General features: G+C 36.6%; 1 protein-coding gene across 1 annotated transcript in view; it reads right to left on the bottom strand.

The window, feature by feature from the left end:
• Window positions 1-2,047: 2,047 nt before the first annotated feature.
• Window positions 2,048-24,754, bottom strand: part of frmpd1a (FERM and PDZ domain containing 1a) — a 43,606-nt gene continuing 20,899 nt past the window's right edge. Inside the window, exons 3-17 of the mRNA XM_039693056.2 lie at window positions 17,609-17,713; window positions 17,334-17,497; window positions 15,503-15,605; window positions 15,283-15,328; window positions 13,645-13,749; window positions 12,246-12,341; window positions 11,811-11,936; window positions 11,102-11,221; window positions 10,533-10,669; window positions 9,604-9,727; window positions 9,198-9,290; window positions 7,776-7,958; window positions 7,502-7,646; window positions 6,108-7,175; window positions 2,048-5,934 (exon numbers count right to left, since the gene is read on the bottom strand). Coding sequence (XP_039548990.2) covers window positions 3,260-5,934; window positions 6,108-7,175; window positions 7,502-7,646; window positions 7,776-7,958; window positions 9,198-9,290; window positions 9,604-9,727; window positions 10,533-10,669; window positions 11,102-11,221; window positions 11,811-11,936; window positions 12,246-12,341; window positions 13,645-13,749; window positions 15,283-15,328; window positions 15,503-15,605; window positions 17,334-17,497; window positions 17,609-17,709 — 5,286 coding nt within the window. The 5' untranslated portion in view covers window positions 17,710-17,713 and the 3' untranslated portion in view covers window positions 2,048-3,259. The remainder of the gene's footprint in view (window positions 5,935-6,107; window positions 7,176-7,501; window positions 7,647-7,775; window positions 7,959-9,197; window positions 9,291-9,603; window positions 9,728-10,532; window positions 10,670-11,101; window positions 11,222-11,810; window positions 11,937-12,245; window positions 12,342-13,644; window positions 13,750-15,282; window positions 15,329-15,502; window positions 15,606-17,333; window positions 17,498-17,608; window positions 17,714-24,754) is intronic.

Raw genomic sequence — 24,754 nt, 5'->3', positions numbered from 1 at the left:
TCCCCCGAATATCGTGAGTATATTATTATTTGTTGATTATTTACTTAATGTAGCAATAAAACATGACATGTTAATGTGAATGATCGGATTTTTCGGAAGACTAGTTGTCACAAGTGACTTACCCAATAGTTACGTTGTCACAATGAAATGTTAAAAAAATGTCCTAATTTACTAAACAGGGAAGGCAAACGTTTACAACTTTATCTGTGACCAAGGGTTGGTTAATATTGGACTTAATAGAGCTTGCGTGATGTCATGTGATCATGATGTTTTTTTTTTTTTTTTTTTTTTTTTTTTAATTTACATAGTTATATAACATTAACAAAGGCTTCCACAAATTCAAATTGTCCAGCCAACCTTAGGCGTAATACACATATTGTATCATAATATAAATAACATTCCATCAGTACATCCAAAGTGGAACCATCAAATAATAATAATAACAATAATAGTAATTATAATCAATAATACAAATAAAAAAAAAAAACAATTGAACAAAAGGTAGGGAAGTAGGAGTATTCAAATAAAACCAAAATCTTCCAATAAGGAGTACAAATACAGTGCTTTAGGGCTTTTCATTCTTTTCACTGTCTCAAAATATGCTTTAAATTCTTCCTTAAAAGCCAAAATCCATGGAGGAATTTTGAAAAATGTACATTTGTGAATGTAAAATTTCAACAGAAGCAACACATTATTAGTTAGAAAAGACATATTTTTATCCTTGATTAATAGTCCAAATTTGACAAATTCCCATGACAATAACAGCCTTACAGGTATTCTTTGTTGCAACCAGCACAACGGATCCTTCCAAAATTTGTTCAACTGTTTCTATCTCTACCTTGCATATTTGACATAAAGTTGAATCCCCAATATTAAATCTTTTTCTTAAAAATTCCTTTGTTGGATATATATACTCTTAAGAATTTGTTTGAACACTTTCTGTCAATAAAGCTTATAATAAGTCCTTGTAGTTTAGGTATCGCTGAATATTTCAAATGTTCACTTACTAATTTAAGCGTTGATAATGGAATATTCTTAATCATTTTTCCATATAATTTAGAAGAGCAATGTGATCATGATGTGCTATGGTAAAAACGAGACAATGCTGGTTATTGAGATTTAATATATTTTTTTTATTCTTATTTTATTTATTCATATTAAAAACTTCCAATTGACATGCTTAATGGATTTCGGAACTCCAAGTCGTATATCAGTATTAAATATTAAACAAAATTTATATAACTTTTGAAAAATAGTTAAAATGAAATCCTATCATTAATTTAACAAAAAATTATATTTACATGAAGCTGTGCTGTCTTATGGGGGCTGCTGTGAAGTCGGCATGAAATGAAATTCACCATATTTTCTAATTAAATGCATGTTATTGATCTCAGTGAACAATTCATCTGTGCATGTTATATATATATATATATATATATATATATATATATATATATATATACAGTATATTGACAATATATATATATATATATATATATATATGAACTCGAGTTCTTTCTGGTGACGTATGACATCTCTGCTTAAACCCTGCCATTTCAAGCTTGCATTTTATCTGTCTCCACTCTCCACTTTTGTGTGCAATGCCCACATCTCAAAACAACCGAAGCAAAGAACCAAATCCCCACCATATTTTTTTTTTCAATAATCCCTTTACACTTGGATGTAGGCTACGTCACAATATGAAGAAAATATGTTCAGTTTCATAGCAACGCGTTAAGATCACTTGACCAGCAAATTAGCCTATTCACTTTATTTTGGCAATCGGCCAATTATTAGACACTTTCACTCACTGAATAAATTAGTCTCAGCTGACAGGGAATGTCACAATCACACTCTGACTGAAAACTTTTGCTTACATGTGTAGTTTGTATCTGTAGCTGCTTCAGTGGTAAATCGAATTCACTGACCCATATATCAGTCATCGCAACAAATTCCTGGCTGTACCGTGGTGTTGATGCAAATATATGTTGGCGTTGATATGGAAGAGAATAGTGTGAAGTTGAATTAATAAAACAAATTTCTCCAGTTGTTTAGAAGTAATTTTAATGGGGGTGAATGCTGCATTACAAAGCCGGTTTTCATTGCTATAACCATTCATTCACTCACTGTTCAGTCTTTCAATCATGCATTCATTTTGCATGCATCACACTATTTCCAAGGTATATGTCTATGGCTTACAGCATGCCTTATAAGAAGAGAGTGCATGGCAGCTTTTTGGTATTCAGACACGTACTGGTAGGTAAATTGCTTTGCTATTAATTTAGTCATTTTCAAATTTTCTCACACTCAAATTTGTAATTTTCCACTCCTGTCACCTTTCAACCAATTTCTACAATAATTTGACCATTGTATGATTATGTGAGCAGTGTTTTGTGAAGACAAAAATATTTTAGGGGGAGGAATGACTAAAAAGGAATAACTTGTCTGTTAAATAAATCAATGGCACCATAAATGGTATTGTTATTTCTCCACAAAGATACTCTAGTGATCCAAATAATATTCCCCCTTATTAAGCTGTAAAGTACGTATATGCAAAAGTCTTGAACGAATCTGCATTCCCTCTGCAAAATCATTCATCCGTAGGCTTTGGTATATTCTTCTAAAAGAACACGTAACATTACTGGCAACTCAAGTAAGATATTGTTTGTATTAGTAAACATTTATAACCCAGGTTATTACTGCAGAAAGCTTTCATACATTTTTTCATACTTTCATACTTTTCAAGCATTCTCTAATTGACACTAGGTATTGAGAAGAGAATATATATGCATAACATTGTCGAGGAAGCAATTACGAGAAAGATTGCAGAGAATGTTGGAAGATACTATGGAAAATCCCTGTTATGCTTTCCTCATGAAGCAGAATAAATTACTGACAACCATAGTACAAAGACAGTTATAGTTTTGAATTACATTCAATACTAAATACTTATACCCAACATACAAATACTGTAAAACAAACTGTTTAGTACCCTGTTTAGAAATTCTGTTCTCAGCACATTTGTCACTTTAGGCTAATCCATTCAATGCATTTAAATGGCAGGTTTTATGTTTCACTGTCTGGATGTGTGTGATTGTATTAGTTTATGCTTATTACTGGTATGCCAGTGCCTTTGGACACTGCCTCAATATTAATGCTGTATATCTCCAAAAGTTTATGAGTTCTTCATTTATTGTTATTAAATGACAGGTTTCTTGTTATATATATTTTTTTTCTACTGAGTGTAACTGTCCAAATGTCAAAGGGCAGTGAGGGTGCGGAAGAGCTGGGTGAGGCAGAAAACTGAGGTTGTCAGGGCAGTGCATTGGCGAGCCAGGAGTTTAATACTCAGATCATGACAAGTCTTCCTTTCGGTAGCACTTCCCACAAGCTCTGCTGCCCGAGCAAAGTCTTGATAAGTTTTTGCAACATTTTCTAGTCCTGTAAGTGCTTGGGCATGGCGCTCCCTGCATCGCTGGCAACTAGAGAAACATAAGCATACAATTGTCAGCTGTACTAGTGAGCGGAAGCTTTCAGACAATGATTGAAGTGTTTCCTCTGGCGTCTGCCCAACCCTGACCACACTCTGGCATCCAGCTAAAAGCCCCCGAGCCTCTGCATGTAATCGCCTTTTGTTCTCTGAAAAGTGAGCTACACAGGTATCCCTGGGGTGCTCGTGGACCCTATCTTGATTCTTTATAGCACCAGCAAGAACACTTAAGATGGTATCCACATCCCTTTGCAAAGAAAGGAATCCTGTTGGTGGTAGGGGATACCGACGAGTCAGCAGTGAAGTCATGATATCTTCATAGGGGTTTGTTAGGAAGCAGTTCGGAGCATCCAAGGGAGACAAAAGGGGACTGAGCTCTGTAGATGACGGAGCAGGCAGTACTAGATGAGGGAATGAGGGCAATGGAGAAGATGGAGAGAAAGATGCAGGGGATGCAGAGAGAGAGGAAGGAGGGACCGATGTCAGCACTGTATCCCCAGTTTCACCCTGGCTCGTTCTGCGGGAAAACTCGTAGACAGTGAGTTCATCATCGAAGCTGGCACTGTCAAGAACTCCACTGAAACAGTTGGTGTATACTGTCTGGCAAACCTCTAAAGGTGTCTCAGCACTCTCCATTACAGTGTCACAACCCATAGCCAATACTGAGCTGCAGCTAAAGTCTTGTTTCTTATTTTGATTGGGGATGGGCAAGGATTGTGGCTGGGCAATGGTAGGTTTGGACTGGCAGTTTGTAAAAACCCCACAGCTAGAGGTAAAGTTTTCGGGAGTTGTGCTTGAGGGAGGGCAGCCAAATTCATGTAATCCACCAGACGTTACCACCCCCCAGGGTCCGTTTAGGTTTTGTGTAGTAACCACTACAGATGAGGGGCTGACTTGGAGAGAGTTGTCATCCTTTGAACACAAGGGGGATATGGCTAATAGAGCAAACCCTTTTGGTTCAGTTTTGGCTTTATGCTGCCCACATGCTTGAGGACTAATATGGCTGACCTCTCTTATCTCCTCAATGACTTCAGTTACTTCTTCAGATACTATGGTAACCACTTTTACCTCTGTTACTTCAGGAGCTCCTACATTCAAGGTCGCATCCTCAGTTACTTCTTTTGCTACCTCAACTTCATGTCTTTGTAGTTGTGTTTCTGAAAGTCTTCTCACAGGCTTAACGTTGCCACTGCTATTAGAACTGGCAGTTAGCATTTCCTGGGAACGTGATAGGTAGAGAGGAAGGCTCTGGATCTTTCCCCGCAATGTTGAGGCAGAAAGTCGCCCAAGGATGCCAGATGAACAGGGCGTAAGAAGGAACCTCTGGGCTGGTTCATAAGAGGGAACGCCAGAAGACAGTTCTTGGATGGAAGCATTACAAGAATTGTCAGTTTCATCAGATTCTGGTCCTACGACTCGCTGGGAAAATAATTGTCTTGATGGGCAATGTGGTGCACCACTGCCAAAGGATGTAGACATGCTGTGACTTCTTGTCCTCTCTGTGGGGTCTACTGAGCATTTTCCCATCCCAGATTCTAGATATACATTATCATCATCCTTGTCTATATTAGGGCTTGTGGTGTATGATATACTCGGGAGATGGAAGTAGGGTAAACTTGATGGGGATATCTGGCCAAGTCTTGGCAGTGAACTGCTCTGTTGGGTCACTGATCTGGCCTGGGATGAATCCTCCATTTGTTTGGTTGCATGATCATCTCTTTCACCAAATAAAACACTGCTGTCAGACTTTACTCCAGATATATCAAGGAACAAGTGGCCTCCAAGCAGTCTCTCAACAAGACCTCCAACTGCACCCTCCTCCTCATCATCTCTGCCACGGTTACTGGAACTACGTTTGTCCTGTAGGTCCATGCGGGAGCGTATTGGTACTATAGTTGGCGATACTGAAGACATTAGCTCAGAGACTGATTTGAACTCCATGGAATCTGGTTCCATCTCTATAAGTTGTTGTTTCCGCTGATAGGCTTTGCTTGAGTGTCCCACTTGTGTATCAGTAGGATTATCTGGTCCTGATCCATTGACTTTGGATGGATTGATGGGTTTTGATTCCAGTGGTGATGGTTCTCCTTCAGAATCGGTCAAAGATGAGACTGTTGGACATGGACCTTGATCTGAGAATCTGCCATCAAAACATCCTATTTGTCCAGCACCATCATGGTTGACTGATATAGAGCCATAGCTTGTTATGCTATTTCCATAGCTGTTATCTAATTGATCCTGTTCTGGGAATGATACCAGGGATGTGTAATTTGTTTCCATAAATGAGCGACGCTTTTTGGATCTTTTATTGAAATTTGAAAATTCATCTTGTGTAATCATTTTTCCTTCCTCCTTTTGTTTCTTCTCTAGATCCTCTGCTTCTTGTTCACTGACACAGATGCCAATCTCACCCAGGCTAATGGTGCTCGGCTTAGCAGAATTTGCTATAAAGAGAAAAATCAGCAAATACACATGGTAAGTATTTGTTAGCAAAACTCTACATCACTATTTTGGATTTGAATTTTTTGATGAGTGTTGATGAGAACTTCTTTAACTTGTACAACATTTCTTATAATAATTTGAGAACATTTCATAGAGAATCTTCCCTATGCCATACCTCTTGTCATCGCACTTGAGGAGAGTTCTTCAGGGGATATGAATCTTTCCTGAGCGTCAAAGAACTCATCATCTGAACTGCTGTCTCCAAACCCTGGTGGTGGTTGAAAAATTGGCACTGTTACTGTCTGATTTACTTCCATTCCTTCCCGATCCGGTTGCGTTTCTATAGGACCTGGTGGAGAAAGAGGTTGTGGAAGGCTGCGGGCACTGTCAGGGGTCACATTGGAGCAGATGTTGTAGTAGTGTCTTGTATCTCCTTGTTCAAAGGTGAACACATAGTCTCCAGGAGGGGGTAGGGTTGTTCCAGGACATGTAGCAGGTGACCCCTTTTCATGTTTTTCAGTCTCTGGCCCCAACTCCTCACAGTCCTCCTCTTCACTGGCTGCAGGGGGACTAGGTAGACATTCAGCAATATTTGAAAGTGCAGCAAAGCAAAAGAATTGGTCAACATCAGACTCACAATGGGAATCGGCAGAGCACAGGTCACTTTGAGAATGGGAATCTTTGCTGTGCAGTTGCTGTGGAGACAATGCTGGTGAATAGCGGTCTTCACAGCAGTAAGAGTCTTTCACTGGTAAATGGCATGGGCGTCTGGTAGAGAAGTAGGTCATCAGGTCGTCCTCTTCTAGGGCATCTATTGAGTCACTGGACATGCTGGTCATGAAATGTGATTCAGTTTGGTATGAATCAGATGCTTCAGATGAGGGGTCATCCACAATGATGACACACTGAGGTTGTTCAGGCGTTTTCTCTTGCTCTTTGTCTTCCTTTTCTGTGCCTACTCTCTCATCATCTGTTTCTACTGTCTTTCCATTATTATCATGGATGGTTTCTTTATCCTCTTCCTGTTCTTTCTCCTCAGCCACCTCCTCTGCTTTGCCTCGTTCCTTCTCCACCTCTTCATCTTTTTTATTGTTACTTTGTGTGTTTTCAGTTCCTTCTGGTAGCTTATCTCTAGGTTTAACTGCTGATCTGTTGCTTTTAGCAGTGCTAGCAACATGAGTAAGGAGAGCATCCACATCTGTGTCTGAGTCGTCAGAGTCACTGCCACAGTGTGACACATAACCTACACACAAAGGCAGAAGCAGAGACCAAATTCAATTACATCGCATTGTGAAAATATCCTTTTCAAACCTGCAAAACCAGTAATGTGGTCACATTGTCGGCCTATCATACCCGCTCACTCACTTACCCTTACTAGTCTAGAATTTGCATTGATAATGTTAGTGTTGCTAGTGTTATTATTATTTTTTTTTTGGCTCTGTAGAAATGCCTTAATGCCTTAAAAATCTTGAAAATCCTACCACATTCTAAAATTCTGTTTTTAAAGTTCAAAATGTAATGTTTCACCAGAACAAAGAATTCAGAGAAACAGACAAATAGGTTTTATACCCTCCTCTGCTGATATGCGGTGGCACTTTGAATAAGTTGACCAGGGGAACACGCAGATCTGGGGGTCCACAAATAGTTTGCAGTATCCAGCAACCAGACACAATAAATCTTTAGCTGCCACTGACTCCATCAGCAATGTTATTGGCTGAAGACATGAAAAGTGTGAGCAATTCATGTGTGAGCAACAAAGTCAGAGCAGATAGTACAAAGAAAGGTTTATAGTGAGTGTATGTATATATGTAGATGTAAGTACGAGTGCATGTATATTGTTTACCTTTATATCCTGCAGGTAGATCTTGACCAGACTAACTCTGTCTGACTCGGGTAATAATTCCACTCTGGTAATGCTGCTGAATTCAGTTAGTGTGGTCATGATGCTCAGTTTATGGTTGATCACTTGACTCACCCCATACTGAGCTCCCACCAACAAACTCACCATTGACTCTCTGTCCTGTAGCTAGATATATAGAGAAAGAGCGTATAGTGTGGTAAACCATGTGATATATGGAATGGACAGCAGGGAGAAGACCATATAAACCAAAAAGATTAACCAAAAGAAAAATATGTGAACATTTAATCTCATCTTTTTTTTTGTACTTAATTTCCTCTCTCTCACACCTGTTTTATTCATAAATACAGTATATTTGAATTAAAACAGAAAGTTAACATTTGTATGGAAAGGAAATAAATAATGGCCCACTTCAGGACTCAACATATACTTTTTATGTCTTGCAAGTATTTGTTTTTCTGTGACGTATCGAATTGTGCGGTTATCGATTTCAGTTAATTTATAGCTGCGTTTTCTTGCTATCAATCAAAAATAGATAGCTAATAAAATTTAGTTGTACATTTTTTATGCATTCTTTAAGAAAGCTTAATATTTAGAGAAAATGTAAAAATATACTACCATTCAAAATTTTTGGGGTGAGTAAGTTTTTTATTTTTTAAAGAAAATAATACTTTATCCATCAATGAGGCATTATGTTGACAATAAGTAGTAAAGGCGCACAAAGCGACAGTCAATACTTATAAATTACAAAAAAATATATTTCACATAAATGCTGATCTTTTGGACCTTTTTAATTCATTGAATGTATCACGGTTTCCACAAAAATATTAAGTTGTGCAATGGTTTTCAACTTTTTTTTAAATAATGATAAGAAATTTTGAGTCAGCATATAAGAATGATGTCTAAAGGATCATGCAACACTGAAAAAAATAACAGGGCATAATTCTGTGTTGCTATTTTTAAATATCTTAACATAGAAAACAGTTGAATAAAACTGTAATAATATTTCACAATTTTGCTGTTTTTAATTTATTTTTGAGTAAATGCCTCCTTGGTAAGAATAAGAGACTTTCAAAAACCCGAAAAAAGAAAAGAAAACGCAGCCCCAATCTTTTGAATGACAGTGTACAGTAAATTAAATGTTTTGTGGTGTGGGCAGTGAATCTAAACTATTGGTCCGACTGGTGTAAAATTGCATGACTGAAGAGAGCAAGTTCAATGTAGGTCTCTGACTCTCCAATGCGGCATTTTGGTGCTGGTGTGTGAGTGGCAGCAATGCGGATGAAAGATAAAGCCATTGCATGTGTAAATGCAGGTGGGCTACATTTAATGGCAATTTGTTTTAAAGCAATTTAATGGATTTCATGTATGAAACTGGATATTAGGACTCAAGAGTGCATCTCTTACCATCATAGTTGCACTAAAAGCTTTTCCTCCATAGGACTTGAGTTCAGACATCTCATTCAAGTAGTTCAGTCTAGCACGATTCACTGAGATCACCTATGAAAACAAATAATGTAAATACACATTGTACTGTTCTTCACTAAGAAGGAATCCCAAAATATTAATGTTTTGAGCACATCTACGATGGGAATGCTAAGGTATATTTTTTACATGTCCCATTAAAAAAAAAGATAAATGGATATGGTATTATTCTGTAACATATATCACAATACTATCTGAAACCATCACTGTTCTATGGCACACAGTATGGGTTAGAGTTACAGGTATACTGTATACTATGTACATGATTTACATTTTTTCCACTCAGTGCCCAGAACAGAACACAAATACAGTATACACGTGCCTGCACCTTTTGCTTTGGCTCCTGAGATAGAATCTTTTTCATGTGGTAACTGATGGCTTTCTTCAAGTCCTTCTCTCTCATGTTTCGCAGTAAGGTGTGGGACACAAAGCTTTCAATACCCCACTCCTTCCTTCAGACAGAAATAGTACAGACAGAATAGTTTTTGATCCTATTGAAAGTCTAACCAAGGCAGCATTTATTTGATAAAAAATACAGAAAAACAATAATTGTAATTGTTATGTGCTGTAATGTCTTGTTATAGTTTATAGTGTATATAGTTATAGTTCATTGTTCACTTTGTTTGATCTGTTCCTGTTGCCCTGATTTCCTAGTTAATCAGTTTCCTAGTTGTTTGATAATTAGTCCTACACTCCTGTTTCATCCTGATTATGTTCCCACTGCTTTTCCTCATCGTCCAGAATTGTTTGTTACAATATGTAGTTGATATTCTGACTCCTCCTATATGTGCTCACATTGTTTATTAAAATACTTTTTATTTAACTTGGATTTTGTGCATGTTAGTCTACATGTTACAATAATATTAAATATTGATACAATTTAAAATAAGAATTTTCTATTTTATCATACTTTTCTTCAGTACTTTACATGACCAGTCATAGAAATCATTATGCTGATTTGGTGCTCAAGAAAGATGTATTATTATTATTATTATTAAAACAGCTGTGAAACATGATTGGAGACATTTTGTTTCTTAAATATAATTCTTTAATATAATTTCAATCTTACTGACCTCAAACCTTTGAATAGTAGTGTAGCCTACTTGCTAAGAAAACTATTTTCTAGTTAGCTACTTTTTCTAGTTAGCTACTTGCTAAGGAAGCTACCTAGAAAATGCAGCAACAAGTTTTCATTTATTAGTTAAAATAGCATGGACACTTGTGTGTGTGTGTGTGTGTGTGTGTGTGTGTACTCACATCATGGCCTTCAGAGGTGTTTTAAGAGATTGTCCACAGCTTGCTAGCTTTTCCTGTACAAGTAGAGCAGCCAGTCTAAGAGCTGTATTACATTTCATCTCCACTGCAAACCTTTCCTGCAATACATCACTCACGCTCTACACACACATACACACACACTATTAAAGACAATCTAAATTCAATCTGTGGCAATATATATATATATATATATATATATATGTATACGTATCCCAGATAGCAAACTGACATTGAATCAACGTGGAAATATGACATCGAAACAACGTTGATCTGACATTGTTTTGCTCATCGAATTAACGTTGAACCAACGTCAGACGCGTCATTCTTTCAAAACTAACGGAAAATCAACTTGAAATCAACGCGTTGTTTCAACGTTATGAAAGCAAACTAATTTTCGATTTCATTTAGCTTTGAAGAATGCCGCGTCTGACGTTGGTTCAACGTTAATTCGATGAGCAAATCAACGTTGTTTCAATGTCATGAGAGACGTCGTTTCCACATTGATTCAATGTCAGTTTGCTGTCTGGGATATTATATAGACAAATGCACACCTGTAAGTATAGATACTCAAAGGCGACAGGATCTTCTTTGAGCATGCTCTTAAAGTCTCTCGGTAGAAAACAGACACGAAACAGACACCTATAGTCGTGAGTCTCCTTCTTTTCAGCCACCTGTCAGATATACACAGTGTGTTAGATGTATACTGTATGTGAGTGTAGGAAGAAATAAGTAAACTCTTTAAAGGAACATTTTCACCAAACATGTAAATGTTATTACTCATCCTCATCGTATACCTGTATGACTTTGTTTTTGCTGTGGAACACAAAAGGTGATATGAAGAACATACTCTGTTTAATGGATTGAAAGTGAAAGAGGAAAAAGACTCTCTCTCTCTCTCTCTCTCTCTCTCTCTCTCTCTCTCTCTCTCTCTCTCTCAAAAAAAAAAAGAAACATTGTGAAAGTACCATAAAAGTGGTCCATATGCCAAAGCATTTCTGGAGTCAAATGAGAGCTTTGTGTAAGAAAGTCATAATCAAAAATCTTCCGGACTGCTTTTAATGAGTTTTAGATCTTGACTTGTAACCCGCATCCTTATTCACCTTTATTACATGGAGGTAAGTAGCCAGTATATTCTTCAAAAAAATAGTTTGTGTTCAAGAGAAGAAAGGAAGTCACAAGTTTGTAACTACATGAGGATGAATACATTATCATTTATTGATGTGTGTATTTGTTTGTTTTTTCTCGTGTTTGTGTGTGTACCTTTTGAATGGTTTCTTCCTCGTGTAGTAGATATAGTTTGCTGATGCTGTATTGTTGTTCAAGTACCAGAGAGAAGTGTTCGATCCGGGTGATTGATAGTTTCTCCTTCAGAGTCATCACTATGTCCTAAACCGTGATAAATTTTTTCAGGATTGTTGAATACAAAACTCTAATCAGATTTTTTTTTTTAAAGAAATAACTGATGTGTTATTAAAAATGTATTTACTATCATTTTTGATCAATTTAATGCATACTTCTTTTAATTTAATCTTACTGACCCTAAACATTTAAATGGTAGTGTATAGCATTTCCCCAAATTCCCCGATAATGCTGTTGGAGAATGCATAGAATTATCTTAAGATACCAATAAACAATAAAAAAGCAACATAATGCTGACTGAAAAACAAGCCATCACGTAACATATGTGTAAAGTACCTTAACAGTGGTTTTAGATTCGAATTTAAAAGCCTTCGTTTGGCCATTCTCCAGATAGACCTTCAGAACATTGGGCAGGAACAGCAGAGAGTTACCCTGGGGGTCAAAGGTCAATATATGTTAATATAATTTGTAGCAAAGGTAAAACAACTGCCTGTTTCAACAGTGTTTAAACAACGCTAGTTAAGCCAGGCAATATTATCAGTCCCATTATCACATTAAAAAGATTAAGCACTCAAAATGTTGCATTCAACAAAGACAAAACCGCTTTATCACTGGCTTAGTCATATGGTGTGCCTGATAATGTTTTTAATTAGATGTTAATTAAAAAACGTTGAGGCAAATTAATAGACTCAGGGCACTCCACCTAAAGGAACGATTCACTCAAAAATAATGACAGGATTTTTATTTTTAGGTTAACTGTGCTCTATATATTTTAAGGTGCTCTATCATAAATCACAATTACAGCTCGACTATACACCATGTCAGCACAGTTGCACAGAGATTATGATTAATGGTTAATTGAATAATTAATAAATAAGTGCTAAATTATTGACTAAGGTTTTTCCCAAGACTGGGTAGACTGCCAAATCTCTCCCTCTCAATGCCTCTCTATTGTTACATCTTTTGTTCATATTCTCTTGCTCTTATTTTCTTTATCGCTTATTCACTTTATCTCTTTTTTGTAATTTAGCGAATGTGACTCTGTTGTGAATGTGGATCATCTTGCATATGTTACTGCATGTGCTCATGGTCATAGGATACTGTTACTACAGTTAAGCCACTTAAAATGATTTATCAATTCCTAGTTAGGCAGTCCATTAGGTCACATCATTGTCTGAGGAATTTAAATGTTATCTTTTTATTAGCAAATTTCACTAAATTTTCTCTGTTGAAGCTGATGCATAAATGTTTATATCAGCAAGCCCCACAGGTCTTGAGTGAGTGCATAGTTGCTCTCAGGGCTGTGGGTTCAAGGACTAGAGGAGCTCGGAACGGGAACTGTCAGATCCCAAAATGTAATGCTTAATTTGGACATTCAGCTTTCTCTGTACAATGCACTAAAGCCTGGAATTGTTTACCCATTGAAGGGAGTGTCAAACTGGGTCCTTTTCAAATACAAACTTAAAGACTCTTTAATCAGAGGTCAGAAATGTGACCACTGACTGCCCGCTGCGTTTATATCATGTTATTGTATTATTATGTTTATTTTAACTATGGATTGTTTAGTTTTTTGTAAAGGCCCACTAGGGACTAACATTGAGAATTAGCCTCGGCTAAAATGTTGTAGCATGGAACATGAGCTTATGTAACATATTTGTCCCTATTCAAATAAACTTAAAATAAAATAAAAAATAAACAAATTTAACATAGCATGAATGAACAGAATGTGTCCAACCTGTGAGTGACCATTGACCACCACCTCCTCTGCAAACCTCACTTTAACAGGGTTTGACTTCAGCTTGGCTCTCTTCTCTGGAGTTATGAAGGACGACTTTGGCCCCTATGACATAGCCATAATGACAATCAAATGACATATTCTTTCCAAAAACATTAATTGCAGACTGTGATATTTACCTGAAAATGTTATTATTTATTAATAATTTATTAATTATATATTTTTTTCAGTTAAACAGCAGTTGCAGTTCCGAACAATTGTATATTGTCACGATCTGTGTATTTAGTTTGATTTTCTTGGACTTTTAGTTTGTTTCTCTTCAGTTCCCGGTTCCCTTTGTTCTTGTTTCCTGCCAGCTATTAGTGGTCATGGACATTCATTAACATTCGTGGACATTCGTTCACTTTTAAAAAAAAAACCTTTGCTGATAATTTACTCGCCGCCATGTCATCCAAGATGTCCATGTCTTTCTTTCTTCAGTCGAAAAGAAATTAAGGTTTTTGATGTAAACATTGCAGGATTTTTCTCCATATAATGCACTTTACTTGGCACCAAACGGTTCAAGGTCCTAGACAGTTTCAGTGCAAACTGATCAAAGGGCTTTAAACGATCCCAGACGACTTATCAAGCGAAACGATCAGTCATTTTTTTTTTAAATAAAAACGAAGTTTAAGTTTTATAAGCTCAAATGCTCGCCTTGCTCTGTTCTGTGATGCGCGTTAGTGACTCTCCTGTTCGAACTCGTCAATCAAAATGACCAAATCTTTTTCCGAGTCAATTCGTTCATTTCGTTCGTTGAATAAACCAAATGACTCAAAAAAAGATTCGTTCATTTTGATGAATGAGTCCGAATAGGAGAGTCATGAACGCGCATCACAGAACCGAGCAAGGCGACCATTTGAGCTTATAAAACGTAAACTTTGTTATTTATCTATTAAATGAGCGATCGTTTCGCTTAATAAGACCCTTATTCATTGTTTGGAATCATTTAAAGCCCTTTGAACAGTTTGCAGTTTGCACTGAAACTGTCTTTTGGAACTTGAACCTTGGTGCCCAGTAAAGGGCATTATATTGAGAAAAATCCTGGATGTTTTCATCAAAAACCGACTGAAGAAAGAATGACATGGACATCTTGGATGACATTAAATTATCAGAAAAAGTTTTTTTTTTAAAGTAAACTACTCCTTTAAATCATCTCACCTGTTTATTATTTAGTCATCATCAATGTGTATGTAAGTTCCTCGTTGTGCCCCATTCATTGTTCCGATATTGTCATGTCAACCCACTGTTTTCTTGCCTTAGTCATTCCTGTGGATTACCTGAGTTTGTTTTATTTAATAAATACTTTTGTTTTGGAACCATTTGCATCTTCATCAGACCTAAATATATACCTATATACTCTGATGCTTTGTATTTAATAGGTTTACCGAAAACTGAAAGCATATTAAAATTATAAACAAATATTTAATAAATGAACATAAGAGGTGGGATTTGTAGAAGTTTTATTATTCCAATTGTTATCTATCAAAAAAAAAAAACTTTTTGGTAATTTCCTCCTGCTGCCATAATGCATAACAACACACCGCATCCTCCTGCCATGCTCCAATCAGAAGTAACAGTATGTGTGAGTACACTTACCACAGTATTTCTCAGGACAGTCAGTATTAGAGTGTTCAGACATTCTCTATAAATAATTGAAAAAGAGTACAACAGAATTAGTCGTAAAGATAGCTAAAGTCGCCAGATGTCCCATTTTTCCGAAAATACATTGGGCACATGAAAATTATCTAAAATATTTATTTTAATACAAAACAGCTGATTTTGTAGTTTCACATAGACACTCTTACATGTCGCATACCTGATGATGTCAGCAGCTTGCTCAGTAGATAGATCATCAACAGCAATATTGTTTATTTTGAAAAGTTGGTCACCAGGGACAAGCTTTCCATCAGCAGGGCCTCCTATAAAAACGCAGACAAACATACCATGACACTGTAGCTATCAATCTGTTTAGAAGATTGTCTGTTGCTGTAAGAGAAGGAATGTTTGAGAAAGAATGTTTATGTCATCCCATTTGGCTGTGGAGTAACCAGATGGCATGAGGCATTCCAAGAGTTCCTGTAGACATTGCTCCATGTGCCAAACCAGTAAGCCAACATGTTGCTGTCAATGCAGGCAATACATTCACATAGCTACTTGGTCACATTTCAACCTTAAACTTATGTTCAGAGAATGAATCAGTTTTTAAATTGCTCTATTAAAGATTATAGTATTTAAGGTAAAACATTACAATAAGGTCTCATTTGTCAATGCATTAAAGAAATAGTCCATCCAAAAATGAAAATTCTGTCATCATACTCCCCCTAATGTTGTATCAAACCTGTATGTCTTTCATTCTTCTTTGGAACACAAAGAAGATATTTTGAAGAATGTGGGTAACTAAACAGTTTTGGTTTCCATTGACTTCCATTGTATAGACAATAAATACAATGGGAAAATACTAAGTCAATGGGAACTAAAATGGTTTGGTTATCAATGTCTTTAAAAAAAAAATATATATATATATATATATATTTCAAAGTTCAGAGTTTCAGAGTTCAGCAGAAGAAAGAAATGGAACAACATGATGACAAAATTTTCATCTTTGGGTGGACTGTCCCTTAAACTAACACAAACTATGAGCAATATATTTCTATTAACCTTTGTTACTATAACTTTATAAAAAAAAAATTAGTTCATGTTCATGTTAGTTCAATACATTTTTTTTAATCTTAAAAATGTACAATATTAAATGTTTAGATTTACATTAGCCAAGATTTATAAATGCTGTATGAGGTATTGCTTATTGTTAGTTTATGTTAACAAATTAAATCTTATTGTAAAGTATAACTATATACTACACACACACACACACACACATATATATATATATATATATATATATATATATATATATATATATATACTATATAAGGGCAAAATTTATCTGCAAAATTCACTACAATTGTTTTATAGTCAAAATATATTTCATAGTGATTTTTTAGGGAACTACCTTAATTATGATATTTTTTAAGATTTATTTTTGTTTGACTCAGATATATTCTAATAAGAAATATACTGCAGTATCCTTTTTACACTAATGGGACCTTTTTTTGTTGCTAATGCACTGTAACTGTTTTATTGATTTTCATGAAGGGCTTGTGTGCTGTATAATCAAAATTTTACTTCAAAATGTAAATGCTGCTTCAGATCAAATGGCTCAACAGACCAAAGCTGCGTTTCTCAAAAGCATCGTAAGCCATTTGCAACAATGGTCTCTGCGATCAATTTAGCTCATGATGCTTTTGAGAAATGCAGTCCTGGTCACCCACTTCTTATTACGATGACATATTCATGGAGTCCATGGGCATTTTCCTGCCACCAAGCTAGAAATGATCATTGTGGGATTATTTCAAAATAAAATCGAACGTATTTAAACTCTCAAATCGCCAAAAAGGATAATCTCGTTTCAGAATTGAATGGTCAATGGTCCCCTGCCTGTTACCCCTGTGAGTGTTATAAAAATTTGGAAGTCCCACAGTTGAGCTCAGTGCTTTCAGTACATGTGAGGTGAATAAGAAAGAATTATGAAAAAACCTTACTATTTGACCAGATGAATATTTTTAGAGATGATTGTGGGTGTAATGTACCTTCTGTCACGTCCAGCACCTGGGGTGGAGTGTGTGTTGAGACAGTGAAGCCATGGGAGTTAAGGGTGGGGTCAAGTGGGATCTTAACAGTGACTCTGATTGAACAGCTCCTCTGATCCTGGGAGCCATTGTCAGCAACTTGCCCATCTTCTAACACACGCTCACTATATACAGACAGAGAGGGGAAATAGGTGATGCTATTTGAACACAATATACAAAAACGAAATGTAAAAGTACTCGTCCACACAGTTTTTCTTAGATTAAAAGAGTGGTACCGGCTGATGGACTCTCTGGAGCGGCGAAGCCAGCGTCCCACCACCTGTTCTACTCTGCTGGTCCTGCGAGATGGTGAGCGACTGCGGTCCCGCTCCTCCATTTAGCTACACACAGGGTGAAAGGTCACCATTAGGCCACCATTTATTGCAAAGAAAATAAGGTAATAATTTCAGTGATATATATATATAAAACATAAAAATGTCAAATAAAATAAATTAATAAATAAAAACAATCAAAGGATTAAATATTTTATTTATTTATCTGCATGTCATGTGACTGTTAATGAACATCAGAGAACATATTTAAATAATAAAGAGGGTACTTCAAGTATAAAGTATTATATTATATTTAATTAGAATTAAATTTGATAATTTGTTGTAGGCATAATATTAAAATAAATGTGGTCAGGCTCATTTATATTATATACAGTATGTGTCGTGTCTTAAAGTCGGCATGAAACAGAAGTAGTGATCGTCTTTTCTTTCTCGTGTGAGTGACAGGTTGTCCCACCCTCACTCCAGTAAACACATCACCAGAGAACAGAAGTGATGTCACTGCAAGAGGGAGGGGAAGTTATTTTATTTAAAGATTACAAGGGCACATGAATAAAATAAACATAAAAATGTGCACAGTTAAATCATTTATAATAAATACTGCAATATTCCATAAAAAGAAAAAAACAGATTTATCAATTTTGATTTCATGTGACTTTAACTGCAAAGTAATTCGTGTTCATAATAACTGCATTGCAGTGACATATCTGTGTATTAAGCCTACATTGAAACCCTCTTTAGGTGAATTAAGCTGAAGAAAAAAGCCAAACTTTTAGGTCTATGGTGGTAAATTTCTCGATCCACTTTCTGAGAAGTGATAAAACTCTGTACACTTCATGCTGTTTACAGTGGACTTCAGGTTGAGTATACTCTAATAATGGGCATAGCTGTGGCAAGCAAAATGGCTTGTACCGCAGCACTAATAATGTGCGGTCAACCTCTCTTATAACGGTATGAAACATTGTCTCTCTTTATGTTGTAGGTTCTGTAAATTGTGATGTTGTTGCAGAACTGCTTTTTGACGTTTGTGGTGCTTCTATATGGTGAGGTATTTCTCACTAGGGAATGTGAGAGACAGTCTGGAGCCGCATGGTGAACAGAGAGAAGGCCAAACAATACGGCAAAGAGACAAATTACATATTGCGACAAATAATAGAGAGATCCCAGGAGATCATGAGTCATGGTCCCATTATGTTCTCAGATTTCACAGGATTTGGATCTGACTTTCCATTTATTTTAACTGCTGTCAACATTGTTATCAACACTGTATACACCACATCAAAGTCGTTACAGAGGACTATTTTGTCACAGTTATGTTCAGCCTCTCAGTCTTGTCTTAAGCCGCTTTTCGACCAAGTAGTTACAGGAACTTAGTTATAGGAACTGTCCACTTCTAAACAGTTCTACCCCCCAAACTCGGTTTTGCTGCTTGCGTTCGCACTGGCCAAGTGGCTATAGGAACTGGTAGGACGCAAGCACGGCGACGGTCTTACAACAAACCAGCATGGAGGCTATTGCAATGTTCCTGATTCCTGTTCTGCCTTGCCGGGACCTTAATAACGGAGAACGAACGGCGGCGTTTAAAGATTATGCTTGAGTTCTGTACAGAGAAACACAGAAGACGAAGGCTCCAGCGTAATATGATATTAAGTAATATGATGGAAGAAGATAAAAGAGCAGAGCGCAGGAGGCAAACAAAACGGGTAAGTTTAGCTATTACTAGCAATCAGCTGGTTGAATGCGTTATGTTTTTCTTAATCCTTGTTGTAATGTTTTGCAAAAACACACAGCGTATGGCAGACAGCGCGCTACAAGTTCCGTGTTGACAGTGGGCATGATTGAACCAATCAACGTAGACCTAGGGAAAGGGAACTAAAAAAGTCCTCGCTCTAGACTAGGTACTGAAAGGAACTAAAAAATCCCAAATTTAGTCCGGTCGGAACACGAGAAAAAAAGGGTTATAAGAACGTTAGGTTCTAGGAACTGCAAAAGTCCCTCTGGTCGGAAAGCGGCTTTAGTTTTCTTTGTTACCGTTTTTTTCTGAGGGTACGTTTACACGACAATGATGTACTAAAAACAAAAAGGTTTTTCCTTTTTCCTGTGTTTTTTTTATGTACAGATGACAACAAATGATCTGCGTTTACACATATCCACGAAAACGACAATAAGCTGTATTATGCTGGCCAGGCCAGTAGTTGGCAATTGTCACTTTGTAAAACACTACACACCTATTGACTGAACACATAACACATGTGCATGACATCACCATTTTTACAAATTCACATTTTTGTTGTTTCAAAAATCAAAAAAAACCCCTCTTCAATCTTGTTTCTTGTGCAGAAATCTAGACGCACCCTAGTGGCAGTAAATTTGATTTTGCAGCCAGGGTGGTCTAGCAACTCTTCGTTAACTTTCGAGCTGGAAAAACCAAACTCTAGTCAGGCTAGGCACAATGGCCCTCATTTAATGGCTCCTGTGTAATAGCAGCCTTGGCTATTCAGCAACTCAAAACATACCAAACCTACAATCAATCGTTCGCAAAAACCACACCCCCTAGTTATTGTTACTACGTCCATCAAACAAATGGTCAAACTGTTTCATCCATTGTCACTGCTTACGTTGTGTTTTTGGCTTTGGAAACGGATAGAACACAACTCCTCCAGACAATCTATCGGGGTACCTAGTAGTGTCCGATTTATATACACCGTGGGCCAGTGTTGTGCAAGTTACTTCCAAACTGTAATACATTAGGTATTACTTGTTACTGTTATTTAAAAGTAATTCATTACCTTACAATATTACTGCGTTACATTACTCATGTATTACTTTTGAGTTACTTTCACCAAAATAAGTAGAACTTTTGGGCTGTAACGATATGCAATATGAAACCGAAATCGCCATTCGCCACACGACTCAGATCCACGAACCTACAGAATCACGACACACCTCCAACTCCAGCGTTATTCTCCTTACCGTCCATATCCAATGCTGCCTTATCTTTAAATTAGGCTATTAGTATTATTTGAAGTTAACATTATAAAATACGTAGACCTACACCACAAAACTAGTTGAGGATAAATTATTTAAAATTGGGGAAGTCCGGCATTATGGACATTTGCAGTCAAAACTTGAAATAAAAATTCTCAGAAAATTCATGTATTGAAACGTATATAGGCTACTTCCTTAAAGGACTCCAGACATTAGACAAATATCAGTCTATGTTTTATTTTTAATATTAGGGAAAAGACACACATTCATGCGTGACAAATAATAGGAGGCAAAATCGATTTTTTGTAATTCTGTTAATTACACTGCGCAAATCGGATGAGGAAGGGTTGGCTCTGCAGTCTCCATAGAACTTAAAATATTCATTTTATTTTAGTTTTCGTGTTCGCATTTATAAGGAAAAAACAATGTTACAGACGCGACCGCTCTGAACTGGCACTAAAAGACTGCTTTAAAACTTTCACATAGTCTGTTGCCTTTAAGAAGTAAAAGCAGACAACACACTGTAATACAACTGTAATACAAGCCTCACTGAACATGTAACGAGTAAAATAATACTGAAAATTGATTAGTAATGCCTTACACTACTGCGCTACAGCAAAAACTAATATGTTACTGTAATGTATTACTTTTGTAATGCATTACTCCCAACACTGCCGTGGGCACACCGGCTCACCATCTTGCTTTAAGTCAATGTTGGACGGACCTGCTCACATAACTGTTGCTATGATGTGTGTTTGGACAATGGCCGTTTTGGGGGAGGGGTCGGTGAAAGGTCAATTAAAAACAGATTTTGCGCAGGCATTGCACTTGCACATTTAAAATACAATAGATTTACAAGTTGTCAGCAGTGCATGTAGTTAAAAGAGATGCATGACGCAGAATAAATGGCTCAAATGCACTGAGGATGATAATGAACAGCCGTGGACTAATCTGAAACCAACTAATGGAAACTACAAGCCCAGGCAAAACATAAAGAAAACCATGACTAGAAACTAAACAAGACAATTAAACTAAACACAACCGTGAACATGTTTATTGCAAAATGTATAAATATTTAAGGAATCTAAAGGCATATTCACACTGCACCGACAGACGCAGGCCAATGCCGACAGTCACCCGATTACAGCATGTCACTTCTCAGATATTTTAAATCCAATTCAGTATGTTCAGACTCTGACTGTTGCCGTCTGTTGACGCGGTGTGAATTAGACTGAAGCGTCTTGGGTAACACTTTATTTGAAGGGGTGTGCATAAGACTGACATGAAACATGACATAACACCTGTCATGAACATGAAGGAGTCTTTATGAATGCTTATGACATTTGTCATTATGTGTCATTCGGTAAATTATGACGATTTTAATGCAACGTTGACATTGTTTTAAAATCTCTTTGTTGTGACAACTTGACATTAACCAAGACAGAAATGTCTTTGTTATGACAACTTGACATTAACAAAGAAATCATAACCTGTCACAAATATGTCATAACAGGTTATCAAACTTTAAGAAGTTATTTAGCTTTGTGTTAACATTACCCTGTCATATGTTATGGTTTTACTTGTCCTCAAGTAAAGTGGAACACATTGTACTAGTTATAAAGATGTCATTAAGGGTTATTACACTGTCAAATGCTTTAACAACAGTGTCATTAATATTTTCCCTTACCTCAAGTAAAGTGGAACACGTTGGAGTAGTTATAAAGATTATGATTTCTTTCTTTTTTTCTTTCATTTCTGTCTTTGTTAATGTCAAGTTGTCATAATCAAGACATTTTTGTCTTTGTTAATGTCAAGTTGTCATAATCAAGACATTTTTTGTCTTTGTTAATGTCAAGTTGTCATAACAAAGACATTTTAAACAATGTCAACTTTGCATTAAAAGTGTCATAATTTACCGAATGACACTTAATAACAACAGTCATAAATATTCATAAAGACTCCTTCATGTTCATGACAGGTGTTATGTCATGTTTATGACAGTGTCATGTCAGTCTTATGCACACCCCTTCAAATAAAGTGTTACCGAGTCTTGAGTAACCATTTGGAATTGTTTAGTTTGTAGACGTAATTTGGTGAAAATTCTGAATTTGCACCCATAATTTATGAAACTTGTAGCTTCCACTGCATCAACACATAACAATGTCAGAGCTTGTGCTAGGTGTGTTTTAAATTATTTATAATGACTAAATCACTAAAAATCAATTTATGTATTTATGTATCGTCCTCCCTGTAAAGCACAACTTTGCTTTGCTCTAGGCTAAGGAATTTTATTTAACTTTATTTAATTAAAGATTACTGGGGCAGATTTTCATTAGTATCAGGTGACAATTCTAATACCATTAAGTTTAATAAGATTACAGTTTTTTTGTTTATCTAATCTCAGCTCGGAGAGAAAGAGAGATAGAGAGAGAGAGAAGGAAGGAAGGAAAGGAATTGAAATAGCAAAATATTATAATTCGCTCTCTGAAGAGTTTCCAACGCTGTTTGTACCTGAGGCGGTTTGCATAAAGAAAAACACCCCTTGACCATGATGCACCTGCCTTTTTTTCCCCATTGTACTGCAACAGATCAGCTATTCAGTTATTGCATTATTGTTTCCAGATTAAATATTTATAAGTTTAATAATAATAACATGTACAGTAAGTGGCAATCCTACCAAAGTACGTTGCTCACTAAAAAACAACAACTCTCTTTCTTTTTTTTAAATACAAAGGTGTGTCAGGTAGCCATCGATAGATCCCTTCCTTTTATTTTCTCTTTAAAGTTTACCTAAGGATACCAATCACCTCCCCTCTCTCACCCGGACTTCGAGAGTATTAGCATGAAATATTGTTGAGGTTTTCCTGTAAAAATCTCATTACCTTTTCAGCACTATTTAATATATTTTATTCATGATATGATTCAGTGCCCTCTTGACCAATGGGGATCAATGGGGATACGTAAGGCCTCTTCTCACTGCAAAATCTTAAGATTACATTATATAGCTACTAAAGATGGAGGGATTCAATTACGTTTAGGAGTCTGTGAACTGCTAGATCACTAAAACGGATCCTGGAACTAGGTCTTGTGCTGTAGCATTTAGATATAGGAGCCCATAGTCAGTGAATTTCACAATAAAACATTTCAGTTGACTACTCTCTCTCTCTCTCTGTCTCTCCCTCTCTCTCGATCGATTAGATTAGTGGCCTGTAGAGTGGGGTTTAATTTCCCCTTACGCCCATGTTCCCTCATAAAAAAGGTCTGCTCATGCTCTCTCTGAGAGATAATGGCTATACTCCATCATTAGCATGGGAGGCTAATGCTAATGGCTAGGTTTGACTACTTAACGTAATAATTGTCTACAATTCATTGACATTCACATGGGAGGATTACAGGCAGTGGACCAGTTAGGCCAGACTATGTAATGTTAGCACTGAGCACAGCTAAATAGCTTAAAAATGTACACTTAGTCTGTCGGGATCCTAGCGTGTAATAGATCTTTCAGCAGGCTAAGTGTCCAATGCAGTTACATACATCAGATGTTTTGCAACAAGTCTCTCTCTCAAAAATCACTTACAGACAGTGCTGACGGTAAATATCGTTATATGCTATACTGAACATATACTGTATATATAGCCTACGAACAATATCAGGGGTTGCACCAGCTTTGCGCAAGTTACAACTTGGGTAAAAGGTACTAAGTTACAACTTATGCACTACTAAATATTTACAGAAGCATCCGACATAAAGTTAGCCTGGATGCCAGCCCGAACCCCACCCACAACATTTTTTGGTCGGGAAGTTCGGTCTGGACTCGATCCACTGAGGAGTAATTATGATGAGTAAAAAAATGGTCGGTCCAATCAAAAAGCCAGGATGGGCTTTATATGATGATGGACAGGTGATCTGCAGTAATGTAATCATCACATCATCAAAAAACGCTTGGTTTGAACTGGTTTACGACGTAGATGACTGCAGATGAAGAACTGAGATGTATAGATTCCACTATCGCGTCTGTTTTAGAAGAAATCGGCAGTGTATTAATTTTAAAAGACGAACAGAGAACTACAATTAAGGCATTTGTCGATCGTCAAGATGTGTTGC

This window comes from Pimephales promelas, chromosome 6, assembly GCF_988280905.1.
Source record: "Pimephales promelas chromosome 6, fPimPro1.hap1.1, whole genome shotgun sequence".
NCBI classification, from domain to species: domain Eukaryota; kingdom Metazoa; phylum Chordata; class Actinopteri; order Cypriniformes; family Leuciscidae; genus Pimephales; species Pimephales promelas.
The sequence above is the reverse complement of the archived record's forward strand: the minus strand, read 5'-3'. Positions and strand labels throughout refer to the sequence as shown.